General features: G+C 43.6%; 1 protein-coding gene across 5 annotated transcripts in view; it reads right to left on the bottom strand.

The window, feature by feature from the left end:
• tenm3 (teneurin transmembrane protein 3) overlaps positions 1-27,500 on the bottom strand; it is a 469,376-nt gene that overhangs the window by 104,176 nt on the left and 337,700 nt on the right. For all 5 annotated transcript variants that reach the window (XM_086210453.1, XM_086210454.1, XM_086210455.1 and 2 more), the window contains 6 exons: positions 19,816-19,989; positions 17,042-17,106; positions 5,752-5,868; positions 3,445-3,528; positions 2,812-2,936; positions 1,167-1,422 (listed from right to left, as the gene is read on the bottom strand). In XM_086210453.1, the coding sequence (XP_086066579.1) occupies positions 1,167-1,422; positions 2,812-2,936; positions 3,445-3,528; positions 5,752-5,868; positions 17,042-17,106; positions 19,816-19,989 (821 nt within the window). The remainder of the gene's footprint in view (positions 1-1,166; positions 1,423-2,811; positions 2,937-3,444; positions 3,529-5,751; positions 5,869-17,041; positions 17,107-19,815; positions 19,990-27,500) is intronic.

The following is a 27,500-nucleotide window of genomic DNA, read 5'->3' as shown; positions in this document are numbered from 1 at the left end:
TGAACTCTGAGTAGATAGAACAACATGAGGAAATTACATGTTTTGATTGAGTAATATTAATAATCTACAATTATCAATAATTTTGATGATTTGGACTGTGACAAATACTCAGATTAAATATATTGTGATGTTTATGACACACACTGTTGACTCCTCCCTTCATTTCCTCGATATTTCTGTCCTAAATCGCTCCTCCTGTTTAACAAGAGTGATACTAACACATGTAAATGTGATTATTATAATTACACTTTTATGGAGCCTTAAATGAATTCATACAATTTTAGACAAAAAAAAACCTCACTAAAATTCTACTAAAAAAAAGAATAAAAAGGAATGAAACAAATGTGATGTAATGGTTGTAATTGTAGTGGGAATCGTGTCCTCCTGCGTCAGTCTTTGTCCTCCGGAGTGAATATTTTCCACATGCGTAATAATCTCGCTCTTTCATCAGCGTGCTGACTTAATAACTAAAGCTCAAGTTACCTCTAACATGGCTTTTAACACAGAGGAGGAAGCTTTATGTCCGACATCTTTTACTTGAACTTGTGAAAAATGGGAGCAAAGACAAATGTGTATTTTTGTTGCGTCCACAGTTTTTCTTGAAAAAAACATATGAAGGGAGACAAAAGCCTGCATTGCGCGGATGGAACGGGCTTCAGGAGGGAGCCGCGGTACGCTAGCACCCCCCTGAATGGGCCTTCCAAATCCTTGACGTTGTCGGTACAATTTTAAATATCATGTCAAAATTGAGGACTCAAGTTTCACTGACATCATGTATCCTTCTCTTTTAGGTCAATATGTGTGACCACGTTTAGTAAAATAGACACAAAATAAGTGTGTGTGAGTATCTGGGTAAAAAAGGCTTCTGTTTTTAACGTATAAATGTTGTAATTAATTGAAAAGTCTCACACCATGGCACACACTCGCCAATATTTGCTTCATGTTAAATCATTTTTTGGAGTAATTTTCCACTTTGTCTCCCCAGTTCATGCACAGCTGGGCCATAATTCAGTTCTCCTTCTCCTCCTCCTCCTCCTCCTCCTGACCAACCAGAGGAGGCGCCAGCGCAGCAACCGCAAACATTGACCATGTCAACAACCCAGCGGCAGAACGTCAGCGATGATTGCGGACGCCTACACTGCTGCTAACACACTGTGGCAACTCACCGATGATGATTGTGTTGTAAGAAACTTGTTCTGTGTTGCGCCCGTCATTGTAAAAGGCCAGATGCCAGATGCCCGTGTCAAGGTACTGGATGAAGCCGGCCTCGTGCACATTCACCGAGCGTGCGTGTCGGGCTCCTCCCCCAGACTCCTCCTCGTGTCCAGCAGCTGAGTATACATGCCCCCCATCGGTGTCACTGATGGATCGTCTCTCTTTGGAAATGAGACGACTGCCGTCCAGCAGCTCCACAAAATCGTACTGTGAGATGAGCAGAAGGCAAATGTGTGATCATGTCTTCACTACAAGAGAAACGCCACACGATGACAGTGGTAATTTTCCCTGAGCGTTTTTATTAGCTCCCAATCTGCAAGTGGTGAATTAGCACGTAGCTTGTTATAACATTGTGTGGCCAGCTGAAGGACAGACGTGCTGGTCAGTCTGTCTCAGTCTTTATTTCTAGAAACTACCCAGGCGTGTATAAGCGCTGATGTGGATGATCCTCGCTGGACTGTTGATTATGACGACCCACCGCACACAGATGTTCTGCAAACTGAGGCCCGTCTCCTGGGTGGCAAATGGAACGGAACGTGGGCGCAGGCGAGACACGTGAGGCGTGACACACACCTCTCATTCAATGTGACTAATTTTCCTAGACGTACGTCACAAATAAAGGTTCACTTTACACGGGTTGTTTTCAGTGATAATACCAAATCCCATTGGCTTTGGTTCCAGGGAACCCACGGTGATGCAAACGAAAATACACCATCCCTGCAGCGCCCTGAAGAGACGGTACAGCGTCAGAGTTCAAATCCTGATTATTTCGGGGAGGTTTTCTGTATCGGCAGCTGTCTCTCACCTACAGTAGCTGCTTTAGCTTTCTGGTTAAATTTGACCTTTGTGTTTTTCATGCTCATGTAGAGGATTTTAACTGATTCCTTCAAACGATTATAGACGGATGTAACATCAACATTAGCACAGAAAGCTTTAGCATCAAATATTAGCTCCCACTACGCTCTCCACTTCTCTCTCCCTCTCTCGCTCTCACACACACTGCAATCTAAAGAATACTCAACTTTTTTGTCCGTGAAAATCCATACTAAAAGATATAATAGCAACTTAGATGGATTAGGTTATGACAAGGACACAGGCCCTCGTCTATTATCCTAAGTGCTAACACTGAGCTGTGATTCTACATTGTATGAGGCTGTCTTTTACAGATAAGTGGATTAGTCCCTTGGAAGACGACATGATTTACCACTGAGAGATGTAAGTGTGGTCATTAAAGGGATAGTTTAGGTTTCTAAGAAGCTTATCTGCTTCATTATGAACAAAGAATCCATAAAGCACTTGACCAAGAAATACTTCCAAAGTTGCCAAAGGGCAACTTGCGCTTTTGGCATTTTGAGAGGCCAAATTTATCAGCATGTTTTTTTAGAATTTGCTAGAAGCAGAGAGCCTAGAAAGGAGGCCTCATCATATTCCTGTGGGTCATTTTGATTTGATTCGATTTGTTTTAGTGACACAAAAAAGCAGCTCGGCCATCTTCAACACATCTATTTTTATTTTTTTCAGGTCCTCAATTGTAGTGGCTAGCAGCTAAAGTTTTATGCACACGTGAACTTGAGCTTGCATGTGTGTGAATCTTACCTGGGTGTGTGTGGGCGGCAGGCCTTTGCGTCCATAAACTCCAACCAGAGCATCTTTCTGGACTGAGATGTTAAATTTCAAGAACTGTGGTTGGTCGATGTACAGCTGGGACCTCCAAAACACGCCTAGGTTAGAGAGCACAAAAGCAGGAGTGACAATCCATTTCTGCATTTCAACGAGTCTCAACATAAATGCAACAAATTCCACATACGTTTATGGACTGTGTTGAAAAATAAAACACGGTATTTCTCTTGCGTGGGATTTTATCCATGATTAAATTCTGAACAAATTTCGATGACAGATGGTTGTTTTGTGTGTAAGTGTTTCTCAAAAGACTCACAAAACCTCCCAGTGTCAAAATGTTTCATTTAAATGTAGAAATGAAGAGTACCCCAAACGTGCAACCCGGACATCCCTCACTTGGAATTAACCAGGAGGGCGGAGATGCAGTCATTGACATAAAGCGATCAAGTTACTAACCCTGAATGGACCTCAAGGCTTTTTGCCAAATGCCATTAAAAAGGGTTACGCTGCCCTCTCTCAGTGTGAGACAGTCTAATGTCCTCGTGAGAATAGCTGTGCAAAAATGTGTGCGCGCACGTTCATGTGTGGGTGCATGTGTGCAGAATTAACCTGGCGGGACCTCTTGTATGGCTCGTCTCCCCACGTCCACCTCTCCTGTGTCTATGGTGTTGTTCTCTAGGAGAAACATCTTACCTGCAGACAAAGAGTCAGGGAAAATTGCTAAAGCTGCTCCTTCCTCTCATTCGTTCTCTGGCTTTTCTGCTGTGGTCAAACTTTCTTTGTATTACAGTTTGGTTTGGATGTGGCTGTAGGACTGGGTTGTTGTTGAGAGCCGTCCAGATTTGTGAGTTATATCTTGGGAACTTCTTGTTTGCGCAGTTCTCAGTGAGGGAACTACAGAAGTCCGGCCTGAGTGCGTGATCCCAGCGATCCTCAGGCCTGATCAGAGTTTGTGAGGCTGAACTGTAACTTCAGAGTGTTTTTAATGCAACGGTCACATCTCTGTTTTCTGGCGCAGGAGTTTACATGGACATCAGCCTGATTTCATCCTCGATGTGGCGAGAAGCTGGTGAGTATCAGCAGACATAGACAGGAGGTGTGTAACTTTAGCTGTAAATGAATCTTTACTACACTTTAACGTCCGTGACATCTGGGCAGTTAACCCCCGCTGACTCAGATGTGTGTGTAATATATACCGCAGTCTAGACTGAACGCACATTGTTACACGAATATGTGCTGCAACACCAGCTCAGCTCCAACACACACACACATCCATCTTACACAGACTCACAACACAGGCCCCTCTTTCTCTCCATTTTACGACAATTAATGGGCTCATCATAGGAGTCCTGATGCATCTAAATCACCACACACACACACACACACACACACACACACACACACACACACACACATAAATGTCACAGCCAAGATTCATAATTCTTACTACCTCCAGTAAACATCCTGCTATTATCTTCCTCTTCCTCACACTCGCTTGATTTGTGTTTATGAAGGGAGAAGAGATGGGCTGAGAGGCAGAAACGAGAGCGATGAAGAAGTGAGGGATGCATCAAAGAAGAGAGAGACACGGACAGATGGAGAGTGCTGACGGACGATCACTGACGACCCACAAAGGCCCAGCGGCCTGGTACGTCCAACATCTTCAGGCTTGTAGCACAGCTCTGCTAACTTGTTAACCTCCTTAACTAACCCAAGTATAGCAGACAGAGATTAATATTCCCCAGTTGTGTGCCTTTCATTTCCAGTCCTCTGGTTTTTCCGAGTTTTCTTGCCAATCATTCCTGGAGGAAAGGTTTCACCTCTGGGGTTTAGATTTGTCCTGGTTGACCCTTGGCTTACTGGGCGGCCGCTCCACCTCAGAGCCTCACCTGAGGTGAGGTTAACAAAACTGTAACTGATGGGAAGTTTTGACATTCATATTGTGTTGATTCAAGCTTTTTGTCATTTTCAAAAAATACAAACTCTATAAAAGGAAGTAACGTCTGGCTGACGAGTCCAACATCCTTCTTCTGCTCCTTCTCTTCCTCCTGCTAGCCGAGGCCAGCCGGGTTTGACCCCAGCACGTGGGTCTGCGCCTCCTCAACTGTAATTTTGCAGGCTGCCATGTAATAATGCTGTCTAGTTAATTCTTAAAAGCGTCTCCTTTAGTAGTATGAGTCATTATTCTGATGATGATGATTCTCTCTGACCAATCAGAAGCCTGCAGTATCTTCACATCTTGTTTTAGTATCGTAGTATCTTCCTGATGGAGGTCAAACCCAATAAACCTCCATCATAAACAACTTCTGCCTTTAAAACTAAAAAGATGAGCGGAGTTGAGCCGCAGATTTGTCCAGCTTGGATGTTCCAGGGAACACAGATGAATGCAGTGCTCAGGAATGTAGTGTTGATGAATGGATCAATACCAATCCAGCATCCAGAGCCGAGGGAGGCTTGGAAATCTTAGATTACCATACAGACTTTGAACTATGACTGTGTAATGTAAAGTGTGGGTTGGCATACATGACAGTGTCCTCTCGACATGAATTAGGATACACCCACATGTGAGGAACGATTCGAATTACAGCTTGCAAAATGAGCATGGAGGTAAATCAATACCGCTGTCAAACGGTCAATACACCGGAATCATCATGGAGGAGGATTTATCGCACGGCGGTTGGATTACACTTCCCTAAACCTCATTGTATTTGAATTAGAAGGCCGTGTTAAGGGTGGAGATTAGAGTTGATAGAGTGGCGGGATAAAAGTCTGCAGTTTAGCTGACTGAAGAAAAGTCATCTGGAGTGACTTCAACGTGCGAGACCGATGTGAAATCAATGTTGAAACATCTTTTTAGCTTCTTGGTGTGATCTCTGGTCTTTCATGCTTTTCTGTCAGAGGGCAACAGTAACTCACCGTTGTCTGTGGACACCATGAAGGTATTAGGAGTCGTATCTCGCCCTCCTCCGTTCTCAAATGCTCCATATCCCTCGCTCTCCTGGAGCTGCCAGTTCAGACCAAACAGGTGCATAGCTGCAGAGAGGCAGAGGACAGGATACTTCAGGACCAAAATTATGATAAACATAGTAAAACTCTGTGTGTGTGTGTGTGTGTGTGTGTGTGTGTGTGTGTGTGTGTGTGTGTGTTAGGGTACACACTCAGGGCTGTGCTAAGTGTATTGAATACAAACAGTATGGCTTTGCTAAAATGAATAACATCTACAATGCACTCCGGCTGTAGGTGCTCAAAATAAGTGAGCATGAGCACAGGCACGCGCGCGCGCACGCACACACACACACACACACACACACACACACACACACACACACACACACACACACAGGTGCCCTGGGATAGACAGAGCAGAGTGTGTCAGCATCAAAGGCGGCCTAGAGCACCTAATCTGACATAACGCAATACAGCACTCACCTCCACCACCTACATGTTTCCCTACACTCCCTTGGGCAAGTAAATCATCTGCTCACTTGATTTCTTCCCTTCTTCTTCTATCTGAGACCAGATTCTTCCAAGGCCAAGCAATCGCTGTATACTTGACAAAAGGCCATTTCTATTCACGCTTCCTTCCCTCACCTTCCATTCATTTTGGAATATTCTGACCAGTGTCAGTCTGATGCTGATGTGGTGTTGGACCAGATGGTGCAGCAGAGGAGGAACATGGAGTTCTTCCTCTGAGCACAACCTGACGGGGACCCACTGACAGTCAGACTTGGACCGAACACACCTGGGATAGTTAAGAGCTGATAATTGAAGGAACAGCCAACTAGCAGCAGCACAACACCAATCAACAAGCAGCCGGCGTCCGGCCCTGGGATGATGACCACATGATCAGTCCTGATAACCAGCTGGCTTAGATCCACCTTAGTCATAATGACACCTCAAACCTGCAGCAATACACCGGAATCCCACCCGGGCCCAATTAGAGAGAATATATTTTTGACCTGACCTGGAGTCAGTTAAATAGACCAGCAGACACAAAACCCCTCTAGCATACCTAGAGGCTGAAATGTTGATTAAGTCCCCCCCAGTGTTACAGGGAATTAAATGCTGATGATTTTGCCAAATGTAAAGTTCGTCGGGGGGGGGGTGCAGAAGGTATGAGAATCGGGTAATCAAACATGAAAGAGCTTCAAAATATGACGGGTGCAGGAATATGAACAGTGCATTTCATGAAATAAGATTTTACAGATGTGTTTAGGAATCGTGTTCTTTTGCACGCTCCTCTCCTCAAAATGTTTTTCACAGTCATGAAGATTTGGGTTTTTTTTTTTTTATTAAATCGTGTAGAAATTATCTTTAACCTGTACTGTGAGCAAAAATAATCTATATTCAATCAACTTTTAATGGACAGAGTGTTAGTGCAAGAAGAAATGCATGTGTCAAGGTCAGGTTTGTTCTGTAAAATGAGCTAAGACAGGAGCACCAGGGAAGCTGAGCTGCACACAGAAATCCCGGAACTCTGGTTATTCTGTGTTGCTTATTGCAGATGACTTTGTGCTTCCTGTTATTTTCTGTTGTGCACCTGATAATAGGATTCGGCACCGTTCACATTTGACCTCTTTTCTATACTTTATCCTTGAAAAAAAGTGATTTCAGAGGTACAACAATAAACTGTCACCTGCTTCTGTTGCTCTCCAGAAGTTATCCATCGCCAAACTACCTGGAATCCCACACCAGGGAGGTGAACCTGCAGCCCCAGACATGGCGGTCACTTCAACCCAGATGTGGTGTGTTTCTAGTAAAACTGTAGTCATGATTTGTTTAAGTCACTGTAGTGAAGCTAGCAGGGGTTTGGTGTGTCTGGGTGTTGGTTCTGATTTAGTCATTGGGTTTACCACGGTGTAACGACCAGAACGCCACTCAGGACAGAAGATTCCAAGTATGGGGAAGGAGAGCCGCAGAGCTACTAGATGTTTTTACAGTAAATACAGATATGTGCTTCCATATTTGATATATACAAGATTCTCCTGTATTGTTATCCATGTGAGAAACTGCTAATGTTGGAATGTCTCCACTTCCTCTTTCCAAGCAGTGCAATTAAAGCCTCTCACTGCCAAACCACCTGGATGCGATTATTTTGAAAATCCTATTGGCATGCCACATCCGCTTCCTGAGTTTGAAAGTCTAGACAGCAGACGACAAACTTCACAAAATAACACGCTACAACACATGTCAGCAGATAAATGTGTGAACACTGACAGCATCTGACCACTGTCAGACGAGCTGTAATTAGCATGTATGAAAGATAATTAACACCTGGGGGGCACCAATGCTCCAAATAATCACATTTTGATGGATGGAAATTAGTACTTCACAAGTACTTCAACACAAAAAAAAACCAACAACACATCAGATACTGCAGCGTATAAATACTCAATTGTTTGGGAACATTATTGTGCCGCGTGACTGCATGTGTGAACAAAGGCAAAATACTTTGAACAAGAACTCCGTCACATTAAATCACCAGCAGGGGAAGAAGTCACAAGCACGACTCCGTAGCACCAATGGAATTTGTTCAATACCAATTAAAGCACTCAAACCTTCTAGAAAATGAATTTGTAAACCAGATTATAAGTAGAAAGGCTGCATGATGGACATAACGATTCATTTTGGGGGACCTTTTAAGATAAATCTCCTGTGTCCAGCCTTCATGCTGGCCCTGGGGGGTTTTCAGTAAATCTACAAATTACACCAGAGGAGAGTCCTGATGGCTGTCGTCATAGATGTATTGTTCTCAATTCAGATTCTCTACACGCCAGCAATACAAACAAGCAAGGAAAGCCATCCAACTGATTTCCTAATAAGTTCAGGAGCCTCTGGAAGGCAGATCAACCACCGTGGGACAGATAGAACTCTGTAAAGAAAGTGTGAAGAGTGTGAAGAGGCCTGGGTCCCATGACAACATGTCTGATTACAACCGGCAACCTGTTTCTCTCAGCTAAAGTGGAAGAGCATCTGAGGGACCTGACTCCTCACACAGCATATTAAAGTGAGAGTTGTGTCAAGGACCAATTACTGATTCAACATGGGAATATTTAGTGAGAGAACCCACCCCCCCCATTCCCCCACCCCCCCAGCACACAACACACACACACACACACACACACACACACACACACACACACACACACACACACACACACACACACACACACACACAGATTCTGCTTACACACCTCTCTGCCTCATTAAATTAGAGCCGTGCTGTGCCAGCCCGTTACCCACAACACCTCCTGGTGAGGACAGGAGCATGGGGTCATGGGAGAGTGTTGGCTAATCGACAGGAGCCGCGTGCGTGCGTTTGTGCATGTGTGCGTGCATCTGTGCGCGGGCGCGTGTAGGTGTGTGTGTGCGTGTGCGTGCATGTTTGCACGTCTGTGTGCCTTGATGATAAAATAAGAGGATTAATGTCCATGGTAACAGTCACACAACATTGGTTATCTTGAACAGAACCTTTTTAGGACATTTGGAAGAGAACAGAATGTGATGCAAAAAAATAGTTGAGGATTAAAAGGTCAAACAGGCTTCAGTCGGTTTGGAAACTTCATACTCTTCAAACCAACAACACGCAGACACAGCTTCTCGTTCAGGCAGAATTGATGAGGATATTAGGTGTGAACAGGCTGCTATCAATCCCATTATATTGCTATGGATTGCTAATCAGTTTGTAGAAGTTGGCACTACGGTGTGTGGTGGGTGCTGGAACCACTCCAGTGGAGCTTTATTAAAACTCCTTGCAGCAGCAGAGCTACTTGGATTGATAAAAGATGATGTATCCCACTGCCCTCAAAGCAGGTCGAGAATCAAAAACCCAGTGAGCCCTGTCAGTCTCTGCTGCCTCCGTTCAGAAGAGCCAACTGATCCCAGTTCACCCCCTGATAATCTGGCGCACGCTGAGAGGGACTGCAGCGTCTGATTCTACATTTGAAAGTCAGAAAATGTTTTCGTAGCAACAGATGTCTACATATTGTAGTCACAGGTGAAGGAACTTTAAAAGCTGACAGAATAAAGACAGAGGAACTCCACACAGGTGCGTTCTGCTTGATCAGCGTCTCCGTGAGCAGCACGATACTGGACCGCAGCCATCCTCATAATTTCACCGGTGCTTTCCCTCCAGTGACTCTCATATCATATCCTGTACCCTGGAACACTTTACAATAAGGGAACATTAAGAATGGTTAGTTAATGTACAGCTAACCATTAGTTAACAGTTCACTGATGTGTCTAGCAATCATTTAATGGTGGTGTTACTGGTTACAGCAAAGATGGAAGCAATAACCTGGGGAGGTTGAGGTGGTGTTAGGGTTACATGACCCCTACTTTAAAATAAGAGTCACAAAGAGCATTAATAAAAGGTCAATTATGCTGATGAGACGCTTATTCAGGCCGACGCAGCATCAACTAATGGTTATAAATGTGTGCTACCATGTTTTTCTTGAATATAACTCAGAGATGCAGCTTCAGCCTGAGCAGGCGCCTAATTTACAAAGGAGTGCATAAGATCCAAACTACAAATATGCTCGCACTCTCAAGAGGCCAACACGGTGGGCTCCACAAAAGAAGCGCATTCATAAAAGCAGGCTGACAACCTCTCTATAAATCACCCGGAAGCGTGCACATACATCAGCCTCATGTCCCGCCCTCGACACGCCCTCCATCCATGACTGGTCAATGTAAAAAAACCTCATGAATGTTGATGTGTATGCATGAGCCGGCAGATCAGTGCTTCCTGAGAGCGATTCACGTTAACCAATGCAACAAAGAGGGAGAAAAGTGGATCCATCATGCAACACCAGGGTGCACGCGTGTTCTCATCCATGCGCCGGTGGTGAGGAGGGCGACGGCGAGGCAGCTCCCGTGAAACACTGAGCAAACTCTGATCTATAATTTGATTTATCACTTCGAATATGAAGGTTAAAGAACAGATGAAGCTGATTACAAGCGCGTGTTGGTATGATGCTGCTGGTAATTTATGCATTCTATTTTCACTTAATTTAACCAGGTAAGACAAACTGAGATCAAATTCTCTTCTACAAAGATGACACAGTGCACAAATACGGAAGAGCGCAACACAAAGTATACGTACAGTATGGCAGGCAGGTTCAGAGGACTGCTAAAGGATCAGTAATTGTATTGTAAAAAAACCTGAGTATTACCAGTAGAAATGTAGCCGGAGAGAGTGGACTGGGTACCAAGTACCAGTTGGCAAGCTGCAGGGTTTGTACGGGGATGAGAGCTGCTGGTGTTGCAAAACCAAAGTGTTACAGTGGAGCACATGAGAGACGGCGTGAACGGTGAGCATCGTGACATCCCTGGATCTAAAACTGCTGTGAGCATGTGCTGGGGGTCTGACAGGAAGCGAGGGGCCTTTCCCACCGCTGGTTTATCAATGAGCCGCTGCCAGCGATGAAGGAAGAGCCTTTTTTCCAGTTTATAGCGATCCGAGTGGTGAAGGGAGCACTTGTGGCAAAATGGATTGCTGAGTGGTGGAGTGTATCAAGCGTGCTATTCTGTAATTAATATGAAATTAAATGTGTGAGAGGCATCACGATACAATCTGGCTTCACCTCACTACCTCACCATCTTCATCGTCAGTTTACCGTCTCCCAGCGGTTGCAGCGTGTGCCACAGGTTCCTTACTAGTGCAGACCTTCTCCGGTGAAATGGGCTTTTACAGGCCTGAACAATTAATTGAAATTTAATCAAAATCACAATTTGGACTGTTACAACATTTAAATGATTCTGGTCAGGTTAATTGTGTGTCAAAATACCATTTTAAATCAAATATTGTGGTGCCGGAGAAACATCCTGCTTCCATTTGTAAGACAAAATCTTTGACAGACATCCTAACAAAAACCAAACCATTATCATTTTAATTGAAAATGAAAATAATGACGTATAAAAAAGCCCTTATGATGTACAAAGAATATTCCAATTGCATCAGCTGTTAAAATAATTTCAATCAGATATATTAAAACTTTTTCTTCCTGATTTCAATTCCCCATGAACAATTCTGTCACAACACACTACTTTGGATATTCCATAACTGATTTAAACAAAAATCAAACAAATCAGTTAGTAATCTAATACCCCTCGTTTTGATTGTTCTAGTTTAAATATTCATTTATCTACTTTTCAGTGGTATTTTATATTTACGTTCATGACGGTTAATTTTTTTCACACTGTTGCCAAGTATGACCTCAAAACTAAAGTAGAATTATGAGTTCGACTGTCTGAGAGTCAACCAAAACAGAACATTCCATATAAAAAAGGAATTCAAGGCAATCAATATTCGGCACTATGTTTGGCACATCGTTGGTGTGCTAAGTGAGTCGGGCGCTTTGGATTTATGACACGGTGTCCTTGCTATCTTACAAACTACTGACATGGCAGATTCTGAAGAGATTACAGTCAACCTTCACTAATTATTACAAATCATGCTGTTCCTCCCGAGGGGATCGCAGACCCTCGGCGCCACACCTTCGACCTGCATGCAAATGTTGCAAATGCACGAATGCAAGCTAATTCCTCAGCAACTTGAGACCTAGCGGTGTATCCTTGTGGACCACACTGATGAACTCATTCCCCTTCAGTCAAGTGTGACTGAAGAAAAATCAACTCTTTGTGAAGAAGACATGAATGGCTTTTACAGAATCATTAAATACCAGCCCGTCCCACTGGGAGCCACAAAGACACTTGCATCGTAATGGCTTTACTGAATAGAGGTCTGCACGTCTTTCACCGCCCAGTATTTCTTCGATGCTGGGCTTTGTTTTATGGAGCACAGCTTGGCTCTATTAGTCACAGAGGAATTTTGTTTTGTGTGTGTGTGTGTGTGTGTGTGTGTGTGTCTTTGTTAACACAATCTGCCCTGTTAGCATATAAACTCAGTGACCAGTCAACTTCTGTAGCTCCTCCCTGTAAATTTGCATTTAAACAGGTGCAGGCTGCAGCCCACCACGCTGTGAGCTGTTTACTCATGGGGGGCCTGGACACTGATCGTATAGACTTTTTTTGGGGGGGGGGGGGGGGGGTTGCTGCTGATCGGCTCATCAGAGTAACACTGAAAGCATTTCACTGGTGATTTTATCTGTGCAGTTTTTATGTTCTGGAGAACATTTAAAATTCATTTAAATATCTCTGCCCGCTCTAGTTGGTACTGCCCAGTGGCTTTGCACAGACTCGCCTGAACGGACGGCGCTCTGCAGGCTGCTTCCATCACAAGCACACGTTTGTATCACCAAATACTTCTGGATTTCTCAAAAAATGGTGTTATCTGTTCTGTCAATTGGTTATGTGTATCCATTCTACTGTTTTCTTCTCCCTTACGGCATCAAAAAGTTATTACATTTCAACAAGAGCAAAAGAGAACAGAAAAACATGAAGCCATATGTATCTGTCAGGCTGAGACCAAAGAGAGGAAACACACAAACATGAATTAGTAGTCAACGGCACACAGGATGACTGACACATACATACACACTAAAAAAACACACGCAACAACAGGGGTGGATCATATGTTGTCTGGTATGTCATCATGTCATCTTGTCAAGGCCAAAGGTGAGATGTATGTGTGTGTGGTGTGCCAATCAAAACATGGGTCCCTGTGCACCCATGTATGTGTTTTATATGATTGTGTGTCTCGGCTCATCTATAGTGTGGACAGCTGTGTGTGTGTGTGTGTGTGTGTGTGTGTTCCATGAGCTCCCCAACGCAGCTTTTTTTCCAGAATATTCTTTTTTTTTCATTTTAAGCATCTGTTTAGAGTTCCCAGGGATTTTATGATTGACATGTATGTATACTCTTGACTCACTGTCTCATAAAGATGGAGAGGAACAAACACACACACACACACACACACACACACACACACACACACACACACACACACACACACACACACACACGACTATACGTAAACCTGTGGCAAGAGATCTCCTAGTCCAAGAACCATCTGAGCTCCCATCGTAATTGCCTCTGTTCACTGTGGGAATTGATGACCTTTAGAAAAAATACCAGTCTTCCTCCACTCCGACTCTTTCCCTGTCACTCTCTCTCTCTCTCTCTCTCTCTCTCTCTCTTCTCTGTGCTGTTAGAAAATATCACTGTTGCACCATCTAAGAGGAGCCTGATAGTTTTAAAGCGATGATGGAAAGAATTGAGGGATTTTTTGCTTTTATAACCTCCAATTCTCGTCTCTTCTGGGAGTTTGAAGGCTCACATTATTTTGCATTTGGACTAAGGCCACGTCTTCCATATATGCTGTGCTTCCTCTCAAATTTCCAGTTCAAAGTCATGCCAAATTCTGAATACCCTCAACCAATTTCTATTCCAAATTGTTTCCTTGTTAGAGGAGGGAAGAGCCTCTAGCAGAGCATGTACACTGCAGATCTCTCCTCGTGGGACAATCTCCACGATGCAGTCGGCCGCTGGCGTAAGCTGTTAGCCAATCACCACCACTGGCGTGAGGCTGAAGTCATGCGAGTGTGTATGAACGCACATGACAGTGTCTCACGAATGTGTATCAATTTAATTTAGAAACGTCTTATCCTAGAAACCCACATTCAGCTTCAGAGCTCCTCCAGTCTGTCATGAGACTTCCATTCATGCACAATTAATCTGAATTAGAAATGAATTACATCACATAATTGGGCCGTTCCACAGTGGGAGGGTCCCTCCATTCAGAGAAACTAGGGAAAGGGAAAATGCGCACTTGAATTGACTGAGGAGCCTTCAGGGATGCATGTGTGTGAAGCAGCAGGAGCCTGCAGGAGGACCTCCAGGTCCAACAGCACACGTTCTTTCTCACATGCTAGAGCAACACACTTCACCACAGGTTTTGTCAGGTTCAGAAAAACATGACCGAGCAAATGGAGAAGTGTTGAATATTGGATTACTAAACTCATACAAGCAGTCCTCCTCGAGTGCCATGAACTCTTTGAGTTTGATTGGGAGATCAACATTCCTGCCTCAGCATCCTGACAGAAGCGTCCCGCTACCCGAGGAGACGCACGCGGGTGGCTGGATGAGGAGAGGAGCAGGGCACAAGCTCACTCACTCAACTGTGGGCTGCATCGTTTAAAATGTTAGATTTTATTGTTTTTATACCAGCAACATGTTTGCTACACAACATATAGCTGAAGTTGATTAAAACAAACATTATAAAGAGATGAACATTCACGCTACTAGAAACTTCACCGCCATTCACCTCCACAAGCAGAAATACGGTGTGCTTGGCCCCACGGAGCAGGTCTTTGTTACAGGCAACTCTGACATTTTGTGGCTGAAAACTGACCGTGGGACGATAAATCTAACAGCACTGCTCCCCAACAATTCATCAAACCTCATTATGTTATTGAGATCATGTGTCCAATGTGGTTTCAAGCAACAATTTACTGTGAAATCTGCCTGAGATATTAGTCATATAACCTGTAGCATATCCGGGCTAACAACTCAGTAACGGGAGGAATACGGCCTGGAGAAAGGAAAATCTGGCAGGCAGGTTATCTGATGGGCTCACAGCAAAGAGTGAGGAGGAGCGCACGCAGCAAGAGAACAAGAGAACAAGAGAACGAGAACCGCAGACACACAAAGAACCAGCGAGGAAAGGAAGCTGGACAAGATTGGAAGAGAGATGAGGAGGGATTAACAATGTACAAATCAGGGGAAACACAAATAAAAGTCTCATTAGTCATTCTGTGCTTGTGCCAAACTAACCCTTCAGACGAATGTGTGTGTGTGTGTGTGTGTGTGTGTGTGTGTGTGTGTGTGAGATGAAATGTGTGTGTGCACGGGTGATGAAATCTGTGAGTGTGTGTTTGTGTGTGCATGAGAAAGACAGAGACAGCGGTATATATGTTGGAGAGCACAGCGTTAACAGTGACAGAGCCGCTGCACGGCAAATGTACTAAACCTAAAGCTGATTGCTTCATCAGAGCACGTCAACGCCCTCTAACCATAATCGGTGGCGCCCACAACTGAGGCGAATCTTCACTGACGCAACAGAACAGAATCATGGAACCTCTGACTGACATTAGAGAAAACTTTATCAGGAAATAGATACAAGCCAAGGAGATGTCGTCAGGCAGAGACACTACAGGGCAGAGGTTCTACAGTGCTCACAACGCTACTCGGACTATTAGCGTGGCAGTACCCAACCCAGCGAGCATGCTGGGAGGAAAATGAAGGATTGGGTCAGGTTTGGTCACGCCAGCTGGTTTCGCCTGCTTGACAGGGCGCTTTAAAGTGCTTTTAGTGAAATATACTGTAAGAAACAAAAATGTGTGCCAGGCTACATCCTGGGATTAGTTATTTATGCGATAACACAAACTCTCTGTGTCTGCAGCCTCTGTGGAGATGATATTTACTTTAGCGATGTTTTATTCAGCCATGTTGCAACTGCTGCAGCGTCAGAAGCTCTTTAGATTTATTGTTTGTCATTTGTGTTTGATTGAATTGTTCTTTTTTCTGGATCACTATAGTGAGGCAGTACAATAATAGTGTGACTGCACAAACACACAGACTGTGTCAACGACAGGTCAGGTTGGGCCATAAAAACGCACCCCGAGCTGCAGCGCCCTGCAAGAAGGGCAACAGGGATGAATCCAAAAGAGATGGGAAGGTGTAAAAAGACAAAAAGAAGGACAAGTTGCTTTAACGAGGTACAAAAGAACAACGGTGGTGAAAGTGTTTCTGGAGGTTCTGCTAACAAGTCGAACACACAACCTGCATTTCACCTGGTTTCAGCACACACACACACAACAGAATCATCAGCCTCCTGACACTCCGCTTCTTTTTGAACGCTTCAGCCTGGTTTATACTTCTGTCTCAATTCGTGGGACCAGTGTGGAAATGTCAGGTTTCGAGGCAATCCCAGCCACTGCTGCCCGTCTGCGCTGATGTGACGTGCAGCATAGGGTATGTCAACGCCAAAAGGGTGCGGCATCGATTTGATGTAAATCCATCGATCTGACTTATAACAACCAGGCTCCCCATGAATGCGTGTGCATGGAGTGGAAAGCTGAATTAGCTGTTCTCTGCTCCTGCAGCAGGCAGAACATGGTTGTAGACCTAATCAGCACGTCTGTACACAGCATGTCATGATTTTGGTGCACAATGAGAGAACATGACACCTAGAACGTGAGTGGGCCGGCGCCTGAGTGTGGCGTAGGAGCTGGTGGGAACTCACCTATGCAGTAGCAGAGCAGGACAGAGAGCAGGACAGACAGTCCCACTGCACTGAGGGCTGTACACCTGGAAGAAGAAGAAGAAGAAACACATGTATTCTTGCTCTTTTGCAGATTTACTAAAATAAATACAGCTAGGTGATCGACTTGAAAATGGACTCATTTGTAACTTATCATGTCTATATGGCTTTGACAAGCCCTATTTGTTTTCATCATGATTGAGGGGGACATTGTTTGGGTCGTGGATGTTCCCCCGACAAGAAGAAAGAACAAATCTAATTAAAAGCATTTGCGCTATTTCTGTAAGTTGCGATACTCTCAGATTCTAATAATTCCATGATGGTCTGTGCACTAATTCTAGTTTTCTTTTCCCCCCTTGTACAGACTTGTGTAGTAGTGGTGCAGTTGTGTGACTGGATGTAGCTTTGCGCTAACTTTGTGGCTTTTAGCAGAAAACATCAGGCACAATTACAGTCAACTATAAAACCCCGACAACTCAGGCTGCAGCTTTTACATTCTATGTCATAAAGAAATACGAGTTAGACAAACAATTACACTTCTCAACTACTCTCCCATTACTGCTGGAAGTGCTTACTTCTCTGGGGGGTTGTAGCCTCCCTTTGTCACACCTGGCAAAACTCCCTGGATGCTCTTGTCAGCCAGCGAGCCAATTAGGTGGAAACTGACTGGAAACGGCCGCTGCTTTCATTTTTAACGGCTCCGGTTACTGCCAAACTCATTTAACTGTTAAATATCAATCGCACCTTCCCGAATTTATGACACGTGTCCATCTCATCCGTGCACGTGACCCAGGTGATGTTCACACTGCAAGCCTGAAAGCTCAATCCTGATTTGTTAGTCATATCTGATTATTCTGGCCTTCGTGCACAGGAGAACAACACATGACCTCACGATCATGACCTCACACACAGGTGGCAAGATCCTGGCCACTTTGTTGGTTTCAGCCTTAGCTTCTTTGAACTTTTAATATACAGAAAGTAAACAATGACATTTCGCTGACTCTGCATCAAAATTCTTCAGTTAGGCTGTTTTCCCATTTTTTTCACTGTTCTAAAACACACCAGAAACATTACAACTCCTCATGTTTTTACCTCCTGTCACCCCAATCTATTCTGTCTATTCCCCAAGACCTATATTAAATCCCCAGAGTGACTCCTGCAGCGCAGAATTGTGACAAAAAGTCCAATGATCGGAGGTCGTATAGCAAAACCAATCTGAACTGTATCTGGACATATGGAGGGAACAAAATCCTACTTCCAAATATTACATTTACACTGTTCACATGATCAGTCCCAGAATGAAACAAACATCAGACGTGGGACCCTTTTTTCCTACAGTGAGGTTGTTGCGTGATGAGAAGCTCCTGGTGTACTAAACTACATATGCATATGTGCTACAGATAAACAGTTAACAAAGACACAGACAAAAAGCCAGACCTCCAGTCATACCAACAGACGGGTTGCTGATAGATTCTGTGGATCTGACAGTTGTAGGTCATAACAAAGGACTCGCGCTTGGTAGTTGGACGAAAACACGATGTACCAAAGCTCCACTCTACATCTTTGAATAATGTGATCAGGTACCAAGACTTTTTTTCCCCCCTTTTCACTAAATTATCACCAGGTAGCTGGAGGTGCACATTTCTGAATATTTTGTGTGATAATTCAGAAAGTACTACACTGAAGCTCCGATGGCATTACAATCAGTTTTCTGCAGTAATGAGTCCGTCGAGTCAGATTTGGCTGCTGGCGAACACGAAGGTCTAGAGATAGAGGGAGGAAACAGGAGAGGAGTGAAGATAAATGGAAGAGGGAACCAAAGGCAGGATGGATGGACTTGAAAAGAAGCAATATATCTAAATGTCATCTGGGAGAGTAGTTAAAGATGGACCAAAGAACTCCAGTTTCAGGACATGCTCAGACGGGACTCCTTCTGCTCTTAGACTACTGAATCATTGAAAGCCAATCTAAGGAGCGAGAGAAAGGCGTCTCAGGTTTTTCTCATCATGCTAGTGTAGCGTAACATTCCACAAAGGTACAGAAATCAGCCGAACATTATCCCTGATGTTCCAGACGTTGGGACAAGCCCCTGCAGAGGAGGATCTGGATCTCTTCTCGCTGTATGGCCCCAGCGTTGCCACCTACAGCCACTGATGCCTGAAGTCCAAGTTAAACCCAGAAATAAAGAACCATTTTGCTGTGTTTTAGTTGAGTTCCCCCCAACTCATATTTGTCTTTTTCAAGTTTTAATTTTTAGGTTTACCAACCCTCAAAAACACACAAAATATATTGTGACACAAATCACAGACGTCTCTCATCGATTCCTCGCCGTTATGAAGCACCTCAAGTAGTAAATGGTGAAAACTGATCAATGTTTATGGATTTTGTCATCTAATCAGGTCTGATATCCCCTCCAGTCACTCTGATCTTACCCTCAAAATAAAAGTAGAAGTTCTTCTATTATTTCTATTGTTTTGTAAGAGCTGCTCGGAATTATTTTGAAAGATTTTGACCATAAAAGACCTCTTCATTGATGTCATTACTATCATCTAATGCTTTTTTCTCACAATGTTTGGTGAATTATGAGTTAATTCTTGATTTTGAATGGAGCTGTTTTTGCCATGCATTTTAAGATGAGTTCTAAATGCAGTTTTTCCTCCAGTAATTCCACTACGTGGGGGGGCTGAGAAACATTTTTCTATTAAAAAAGAGGAAAGGAGAAGGAGCAGTGCTCCCATTCCCTTGTTCCACTTTACCTCCATGAGCAGTACTTGGAGGATTTCTTAAACTTGAAGGCAGAGCGGGACAGGGTATTCCTCGGCAGCGGCCTGGTGGGCGGGGAGTACACTGAGCCTGTTGCCATCGTGTAGCCAGGAGTCGCTGTGGAGAAGAGGGGGGTGGTACCGGTACCAGTCTTGAAGAGGAAGTGCCTGCAGGACGAGAGAAAGAACACATGCAGGACTGATCTCTAGTTCAGCAGTATTGGACATTTTAAAAAATGGAACCAGGCAAACTGTTTTAATGATTACTTTCACATTTATAGAGCAAATCAAAAATCTCCAGAGTGATGAGCTCAGCTGCTCCTTTTGTCCCTCTAACAGTCCAGAACTCAAACCCCTTCAGTCGAAAGGACATCAAAGCAGCCAGTCTTGATGTTTAAGAGTCTGGAACCAGCAAATGTTTGACATTTGCTCAAAAAAAGAGATGATTTATCATGAATCTAAATATTTGGTGATTGCTTTTCAATCAGTCGACCTCCTGATGTACCGGTGCAGCTGTGACTCTCCAGTGAGAGGGCATTTGGACCTAATATTCATCTCTTTTAGACATGAGCTGTGTTTTTCTGGCTCTTTGTGGGAGCATTTATGTCAACTTAACTTATCTGAAAGAGAAAAGAAGTATTTACAAGTACAACAACAACACGAACGTCTATAAATCATAAACCCTTTAGCAACGTCCCCGGGAGTCTTTTTTTCAGGAGTACAATGTCATTAAAGCTGACCAAAGCGATGGCCAGAAAAAAGAAATTTAAATCCTGATTTTAATTTTTATGAACTGCATTATTATGCTCAGTTTTGTCTGTGCTGCCTCTTCTTAATATCAATTTGTATTTCAGTTTTATTCCTACAGAAGTTTTGAAGTTGTTGTTGTTTTTTTTTAGCTCCGTTTGGCCCTGGGTTGTCTCATTGGTTCCCTGACAAGAAAACCTTTTTAAATTCCCAATCAGTCGTCAGCTAGCACAGACAGAGAGAAAATGGAATGACGCTCCTGATACGGCGACTGTGAACCAGAGTGGTTGTGACTGGCGCTGTCGCAGCGCACACTTGTGATTTATGCCTCTGCTTCACAAACAGCTGCTCCAGCAGGATAAATGCCACGCCATTCATGATCAAAGTCAGGAGCACGTCCACGTCCGAGACCTTGGGACTTCAGGAAACACCTTTTTTCTAGCTCTTTATCATCAAAGTTGCATCTCTGCAGAGTCACACCAGTGGTGTGGCAGTTGAGGCAGGGCGGCTATGAGATGCCACTTCTCCTCTCAATGCCTCATCAGTGCAGGAATGGGAGACGATCTGACCCCAGACCAGTCCAGGGCGCCTCTAGTGGCTCTCAGCACTCACATGTTTTAAGATTTTTCACGATATGAAATTGCAGACTTTGCAGTCGACACTGGCCCTCAGGGCGAACGGAATTATAGCCATTCGCTTCCACAGTACCTGTCAGGCAACGGCGCCCGGCAACCTTGCTCGGACTGTACTACTGAATATGGGCGTCGGGGGGATTTAGAGGAGAGGATAAGCTAAACCAACAGAAGCATGAATATAGATATGCTGCACACATGAGTGTATCTCATAATCTCCTACTGCTGCACAGAGTCACAGTGTTACGCTGGGTGGCTTTATTGTACCCGTTAACATGACAAATGAAACCTGTAACATGGATTTTTACATCTCTTCACTCAGGCATAACAAGCGTCTGCCTCCAGTCTGGAATTAAGCTATTAACCATAATTCACAATTACAGAATCGTTTGTCAGGAAATTGTACCGATTAGTGTTTAGACGAACGTTTTAACTGCATATTAGACATTTTCAGTTACGAGCCTTCAAGTTCACGATTTGAGTCAATCACAGATTAGGCGCACTGAAAAATATAAACCATCACGTTGTCAAGCACTCTTCCTTTTAAGGTCCTTCTAAATGGAGTACAGTCAGTCGCAGATACAGTGAGTCACTCCGAAATGCTGGTAGATTTTTAAGGATATACCATGAAAATCCTAAATGGAGAGAACCAGCCGTCGCTGTGTCTGATCTCACTTCCTGAAGACTGAGTTAAAGGACAGACACTTTCACTGAGTCAAGACTTGAACCTAAACATGAACGTCTCCACCTCAGTAAAAGTGAACTTCATAAAGTTTTGATTAATGGGAGAGTCCGTTATTCTGCTCTTGTGTTTGGGAATGTACATGTTGGAGGAAATCACTGGAACATACATGCATGCCTCGAGTAATTACCAAGGTCACAATATCTAATTAATGTCAGCACCTCAACTGAACGAGCATCTGTAATTACAATTAAACTGCTCTCTAACAAGGCTGTGTGATTAACAATTAGAGCCTATTATAACAAGGGCCCTTCAATTAATACCTGCCTGCAGGCGAGATGTTAAGAGCGAGCTGGAGGAGGGCGGAAAAACACAGAAGAGCAGAAGGGAAAGAAGAGGAGACGAACAAGGAACGCAAGTACACTGGGAATTCCTGGATTCCACAAATGAGCTCAAGCAGTTAAAGGACCAGTTTGTAGGAATTTGTGGCATCTAGTTGTGAGGCTGCAGCCGACAAAAGATCTGCGCCTTTTCTAAGCAAGTGGAAGAACCTGTGGTGACCTTCAGACGGGCTTGCGCCAGCTTGACCATTCCTCAATCCAATTTGAAAATGACACAGAAACCAGATTTGCCTGCTGTTTTTACAACATTCAAATTGCTAATGACAACGTCCCTTTAAACCGGTTTGTAAAATTCAAACCGGTTTAAAAGGACCTAAATTGTTCCAAACGGAACGAACTACCTTCTGGTGTCACCAGGTACACTATAATTCACATGAAAGGAATCACTTTTTTTTTTTTCACTTTTGAATTGTGTGAGCCTTTTGTTAGCTCGCTGTTGTAACTGACCACAATTCAACTTTCGTAAATATCAAGTTAGCAGGGTAAAATGTAAATATACATGTGTTTCTACTAGGAGTTGGAGGGAAACCAGTACTTTGGTACCAAGCTGACGCCAAAATTCTGAAAGCGCAATGGCACTTGTATTTCTACGGTACCGGAACCAGAGGTGCTGGGGCAACGGTACACCAGAGAATCACAGAATAACAGTGGCGGGTGCAGAAACAGGTCCGCTGGAGGTTTGGTGGAGATAAAAAACACACAAGACTGTGGAGACAGCAGGTTCTCACCGATGTACCGCAGCAGCGCTGGCAAGAGTGTTTGCAGAGAGAGGGTGTTTGTGTGAGACAGGATTATTTATGTAGCTCGAGCACACTGGAGCTTTGTGCTTGAGTCTAAAATAAAACTGACACCCCCACCCTACATGGACCTGCATGTGTGCGGTCAGGATGTGCTGTTGTTAAGTGAATGCTACAACTTTTGCTTGCAACCTGCTGAAAGAGAAGCAAGTCGCCAGCTAGCTCTGAAGCTAGCAGTGTCTCTCCATCTGTTCCTCTCTCTGGAGCCACGGGAGTGTATTTTAAATGTGATTTAGATGGTTATCGTTGACTTGGAGTTATATTGCACCAGGTATCGATTATCGTCCTAATTCAATGGTATCGGCACACACTGTCAAGTCTGTGGTTCGTTCCTCAGATTACAACAGATTCCCTAGAAGACCACAATGCTGTAAATCAGCTAGATGTTCTTTACCTCGGCTCATTTATACAGGATTCATTAATCTGATTGAGGAATTTCTTTTGACTCATGTTGTTGTCAGACGCTGTTTTCACCTTTTCGGTGCTTTGTGGAAGTGAGGTATGTCACGGGTGAGAAGCTGAACGAGCCGGTGCTGCTGTCAGAGAAGATGTGGAAGCGGCTCCAGCAAACATCATCATTTATTTGTTTTCATCAGCTTGAAGCACAGATTTTCCTGACTGAAATGCCAAATGTTTCCACGAAAAAGAAAAAAAAAAATCCATAAAAACAAAAAAACCTGTCAGAGCTTCACAGATGGAAATCTTTTTTTTTTTCAGGGTTCCTCTGCTCTTGAGAGACATGTTACACACATGAGCTCAATCACCATGCAGGATCCCATCAAAAGACCAATTTCTATCAAGTGCTAATGTAATCCAGCTGACTCGTTCCTGTGCAGCTCTGTGCGTGGTGGGCGGGGAGGATGAGGATAGATAACCAGAGACAGGAAGTCAAGAAGGCGCAAAACATGAAAATAACCTGTCACAACAGAATACACACACTCATCCAATCAACAAGCCCCACAGAGTCACCGTTGGTATGAGACACACAGAGACACACAGACATGTAACATGAACAAGCGGTGCCTTGCTGCATGTTATACCATCAAGAGTTCAGTCCAGACCTGCTGTAACTTCTATTAAGATTTGGCGCTGCGTGAATTTATTAAACGAGAATAAGAAGCAGGCAGATGGGTTGTACAGGATGAGGAAGCTAACTGCTAGCCAGCTACTCCATCTGTCACTCTGGCTACTGTCCATTACTTTGTGAGCAAAGCTGACTGTATCAGACTTTAAAGGCTTCTCAGTGCACCGCGAGGGAATGCTGTGTCACTGTTTACAGATGTGAATAAATTAAATCTTTGCATACGCTCTGTTAAAACACTCTCACAGAGGCCTGGCTGAGAAGGATTTCCACTCTGTTAGATTCCTGTCTACGTCACACCAGGTTGAATCAACTGTGTTTATGACATTGTATAGTACATAGAGCAGCAAAGAAGCGATCCTCTCCAGAGAACCGTTTCTACGGGTGCTGGAGGATTAGACCAATAGGATCGCAAGCAGCCTCTCAGAGCACATCAAGGACTCTGCAAGCGACCTCCGTGTGTGGCTAAGGAGATGAGACGCAACTAAACCCCCAGCACGACATCGGTCCGTGCGCCAGCCAGCATCAGTTAACCCTTTCCTGTTTGTTCTTTAAAGCACTTTGATGGGAATGATCAGTTGGTGGGAAAAAAATATGCAAAAATAATACAAACAGTATGCCTGGTGATTTACTTTTCATGAGTCGCTGACAGCAATTAATATTCAGTACTGTAGACGTGAATTTGAAACAAGCAACACGAGCTGAGCCGATGATTTTAAGAGCATTTGATTAACGTGATGACAATATGCGCACACACACACACACACACACACACACTTCTCTATTCTGACTTCTCTGCATACATAATGACATAACATTTCCATAATTCAACATTTTCAGCATATGTACAACTACATTTGCAAAACCAAACATAACCTTGCTCTCCTCCCTCGCCTCCCCATTATCTGAGTGATTTTATGTTCAATTTGTTGAAAGAAAAAAGAAAAGAAAAGTTTGTATGAGCTGATCGTGTAGTACTACCAATTACTACAGCGCTTGAAGTAGCGCTAATAGTTCATAATGCTGGTCTATAATAACGCATCACCCAACAACATCATAACTTTGTTTCTCTTTGTTTCTTTCTTCTTTATTTCAAACAGGTTAATTAAAATATAATAAAAAATAAAAAATAAAGTGTTGAAACAGCAAACACCATCACAAGAATATTCATAAAGTGTCATAAACAATATTTTGAATAGACGAATCCTGTCTGCGTGTCTGAAAGCAGCAGAAGTGTATTTGTTCTCATCCCTTATTCATCTGCAGACAATTAACTAAACAAGTACAGCAGTTGTAAACACTTGCTTTATTATGCACACATAGAATGTAATTATTTGTTATATTATTGGTGGGTAATTGCATTCTGACAATATGTAATAACTGCAAATACTGCGATAACTCCCAGTGCATAATATTTATTGATATCCTAATGCAATGAAGCCTGACAATGTCATAACAGTAATGTGGTGAAATTTCTGAGCCAAAACTGTAATGAGATACATAACTTTTTCAGTGTACTGATATCAGTTTATTATTTATATGTATCGCCAGTCTGCATCGTACTTCTGTGACACTTCAACTAGTTGTTTGTTTGGGTGGATGTGAAGTTTATTTTGACTGAAGTGCTGAAACATATTTTTTTCAGCCCTGAAAGTTCTGAGGCACAAAACTCAAGGAAAAAGTAACTCAGTTTAAGAAACACCAATTTAAACCAGCCAGCGATGGAAGAGAGTGTTGAATATTTTGAAAAAAGTTGAGCAAATTGTCATGTTACTGGTTCTGAAATGGTATTTGATCATTGGCGGGTACATTTGTTCCCAGCTCACCTGCCAGTAAATTAGCAGCTGCCAATAACGTCATCGTTTTTCAATTCTTAATGGAATAAAACCTCACAATGTCAAAAACGACCGTAAATGTAATCATATGTCAGAGCCAATAAAGCCATACATTGTAGAACTTGTTCCGTACGGTAATATATCACACCATGTGAATCAAATCATGTGATTAGGTCAGTTTTTTGATGATCAGCTATTATTTCATGAAGAAGGGACCCGTTGTTTCATCTTGGGCCGCCCAGGCTGGTCCGACTCTCTCTGCAGAGACAACGGGAACAATCTGTTGATGCTGCGCTGATGTGCAAACTTCTCTCAGTCTCAGGTGCAGCAATAAAAGATGCAGCTGTCTGTCATATTTCAAGAGAACGCTGGACGAAAAGAACACTAAAATCTGAAAAGCGTAACTCAAACTGACTGCGTGGAGCGATCCCCAACGCCAGGGCGTGTGCAGGCAGGTACAGACACAGATGCTGACATCTGATAGTCGGCTGGTCATCGTGCTTGGAGAGCCAAGCCCGTATATTCAGCTGTGCGTTCTGAGCTCCTATGAACACCCGAGAAACTTAGACCCGATCCATCATGCTTAGCTGAAATTACAGGAACTGGGATCAAAACCTGTGTGGAGCTTTTACTGAACAAGTTTACGTGCCTATTTTACCCTGTTTGTAATTAGATATACCGCTAATGCACGTTAAATCCAAACATGCAACAAAGTCATTTTCCTTCCATCCCGACAGAGTATATTTTGAGCGTGCATTTGCCAGATGTATTACCACTCATGAATAGAAACCTTTCAAGGCAATGAATCAGTAATCAGCTGCTGGGATCACTGAGTATCAGTTCTGGCGTTTCCAACAACCCTCCGCAACTTCTAGTCATATCAGTCGGCCCAGATTAGGCAGCTGAATGTGAGCCGCAGATGCTGCCTCTTCTGAGAGCAGAGACATGAGGTTTTGATAATGCTGCTGCACCGGGACATATAAAAGGCTTCGGACTCTACAAAAGACGAGAGAGGGGGAGCTGCAGATAGCAGACTGACCATTGTGATGCGTTTTGTGGGTGTTAAAGTGCAAGCTAATTACAGCAGACAGCCAGAGCATTGTGGGGATAATAGAGTGTAAAACCAGTGTGACCACAGCGAGCAGCAGCCATAACTAATAGGCTGGTCCCTTAATAATAACAGCACTTCTAATGCTCCATTCTGTAACCTGCATTTAAACATTATTCACACTGAGTCTTTGTTAAAGCTGATAAAAAAGCCAATTGTGTGTGTGTGTGTGTGTGTGTGTGTGTGTGTATGTGTGTGTGTGTGTGTGCGTGTGCCCAAATAATCCCCACACTTGCATTTGTTCGTCCATTTTAATGTACATTTTGTCATTGTAATAAAATCGCCTCTTAATGCCTAAACTTCATGCACACACCCACACAAACAGAATGAGAGCATCTGATTTATATCTGGCAAATAGCCACCAGAGGCTCCACGGCGTCCTGGGAGAGGAGCACA

Source organism: Aulostomus chinensis, chromosome 8 (assembly GCF_037954235.1).
Source record: "Aulostomus chinensis isolate RoL2024-O1b breed Wild chromosome 8, RoL_Achi_v1.0, whole genome shotgun sequence".
NCBI lineage: Eukaryota > Metazoa > Chordata > Actinopteri > Syngnathiformes > Aulostomidae > Aulostomus > Aulostomus chinensis.
Note: the sequence above shows the minus strand (reverse complement) of the source record. Positions and strands in the feature narration are given on the sequence as shown.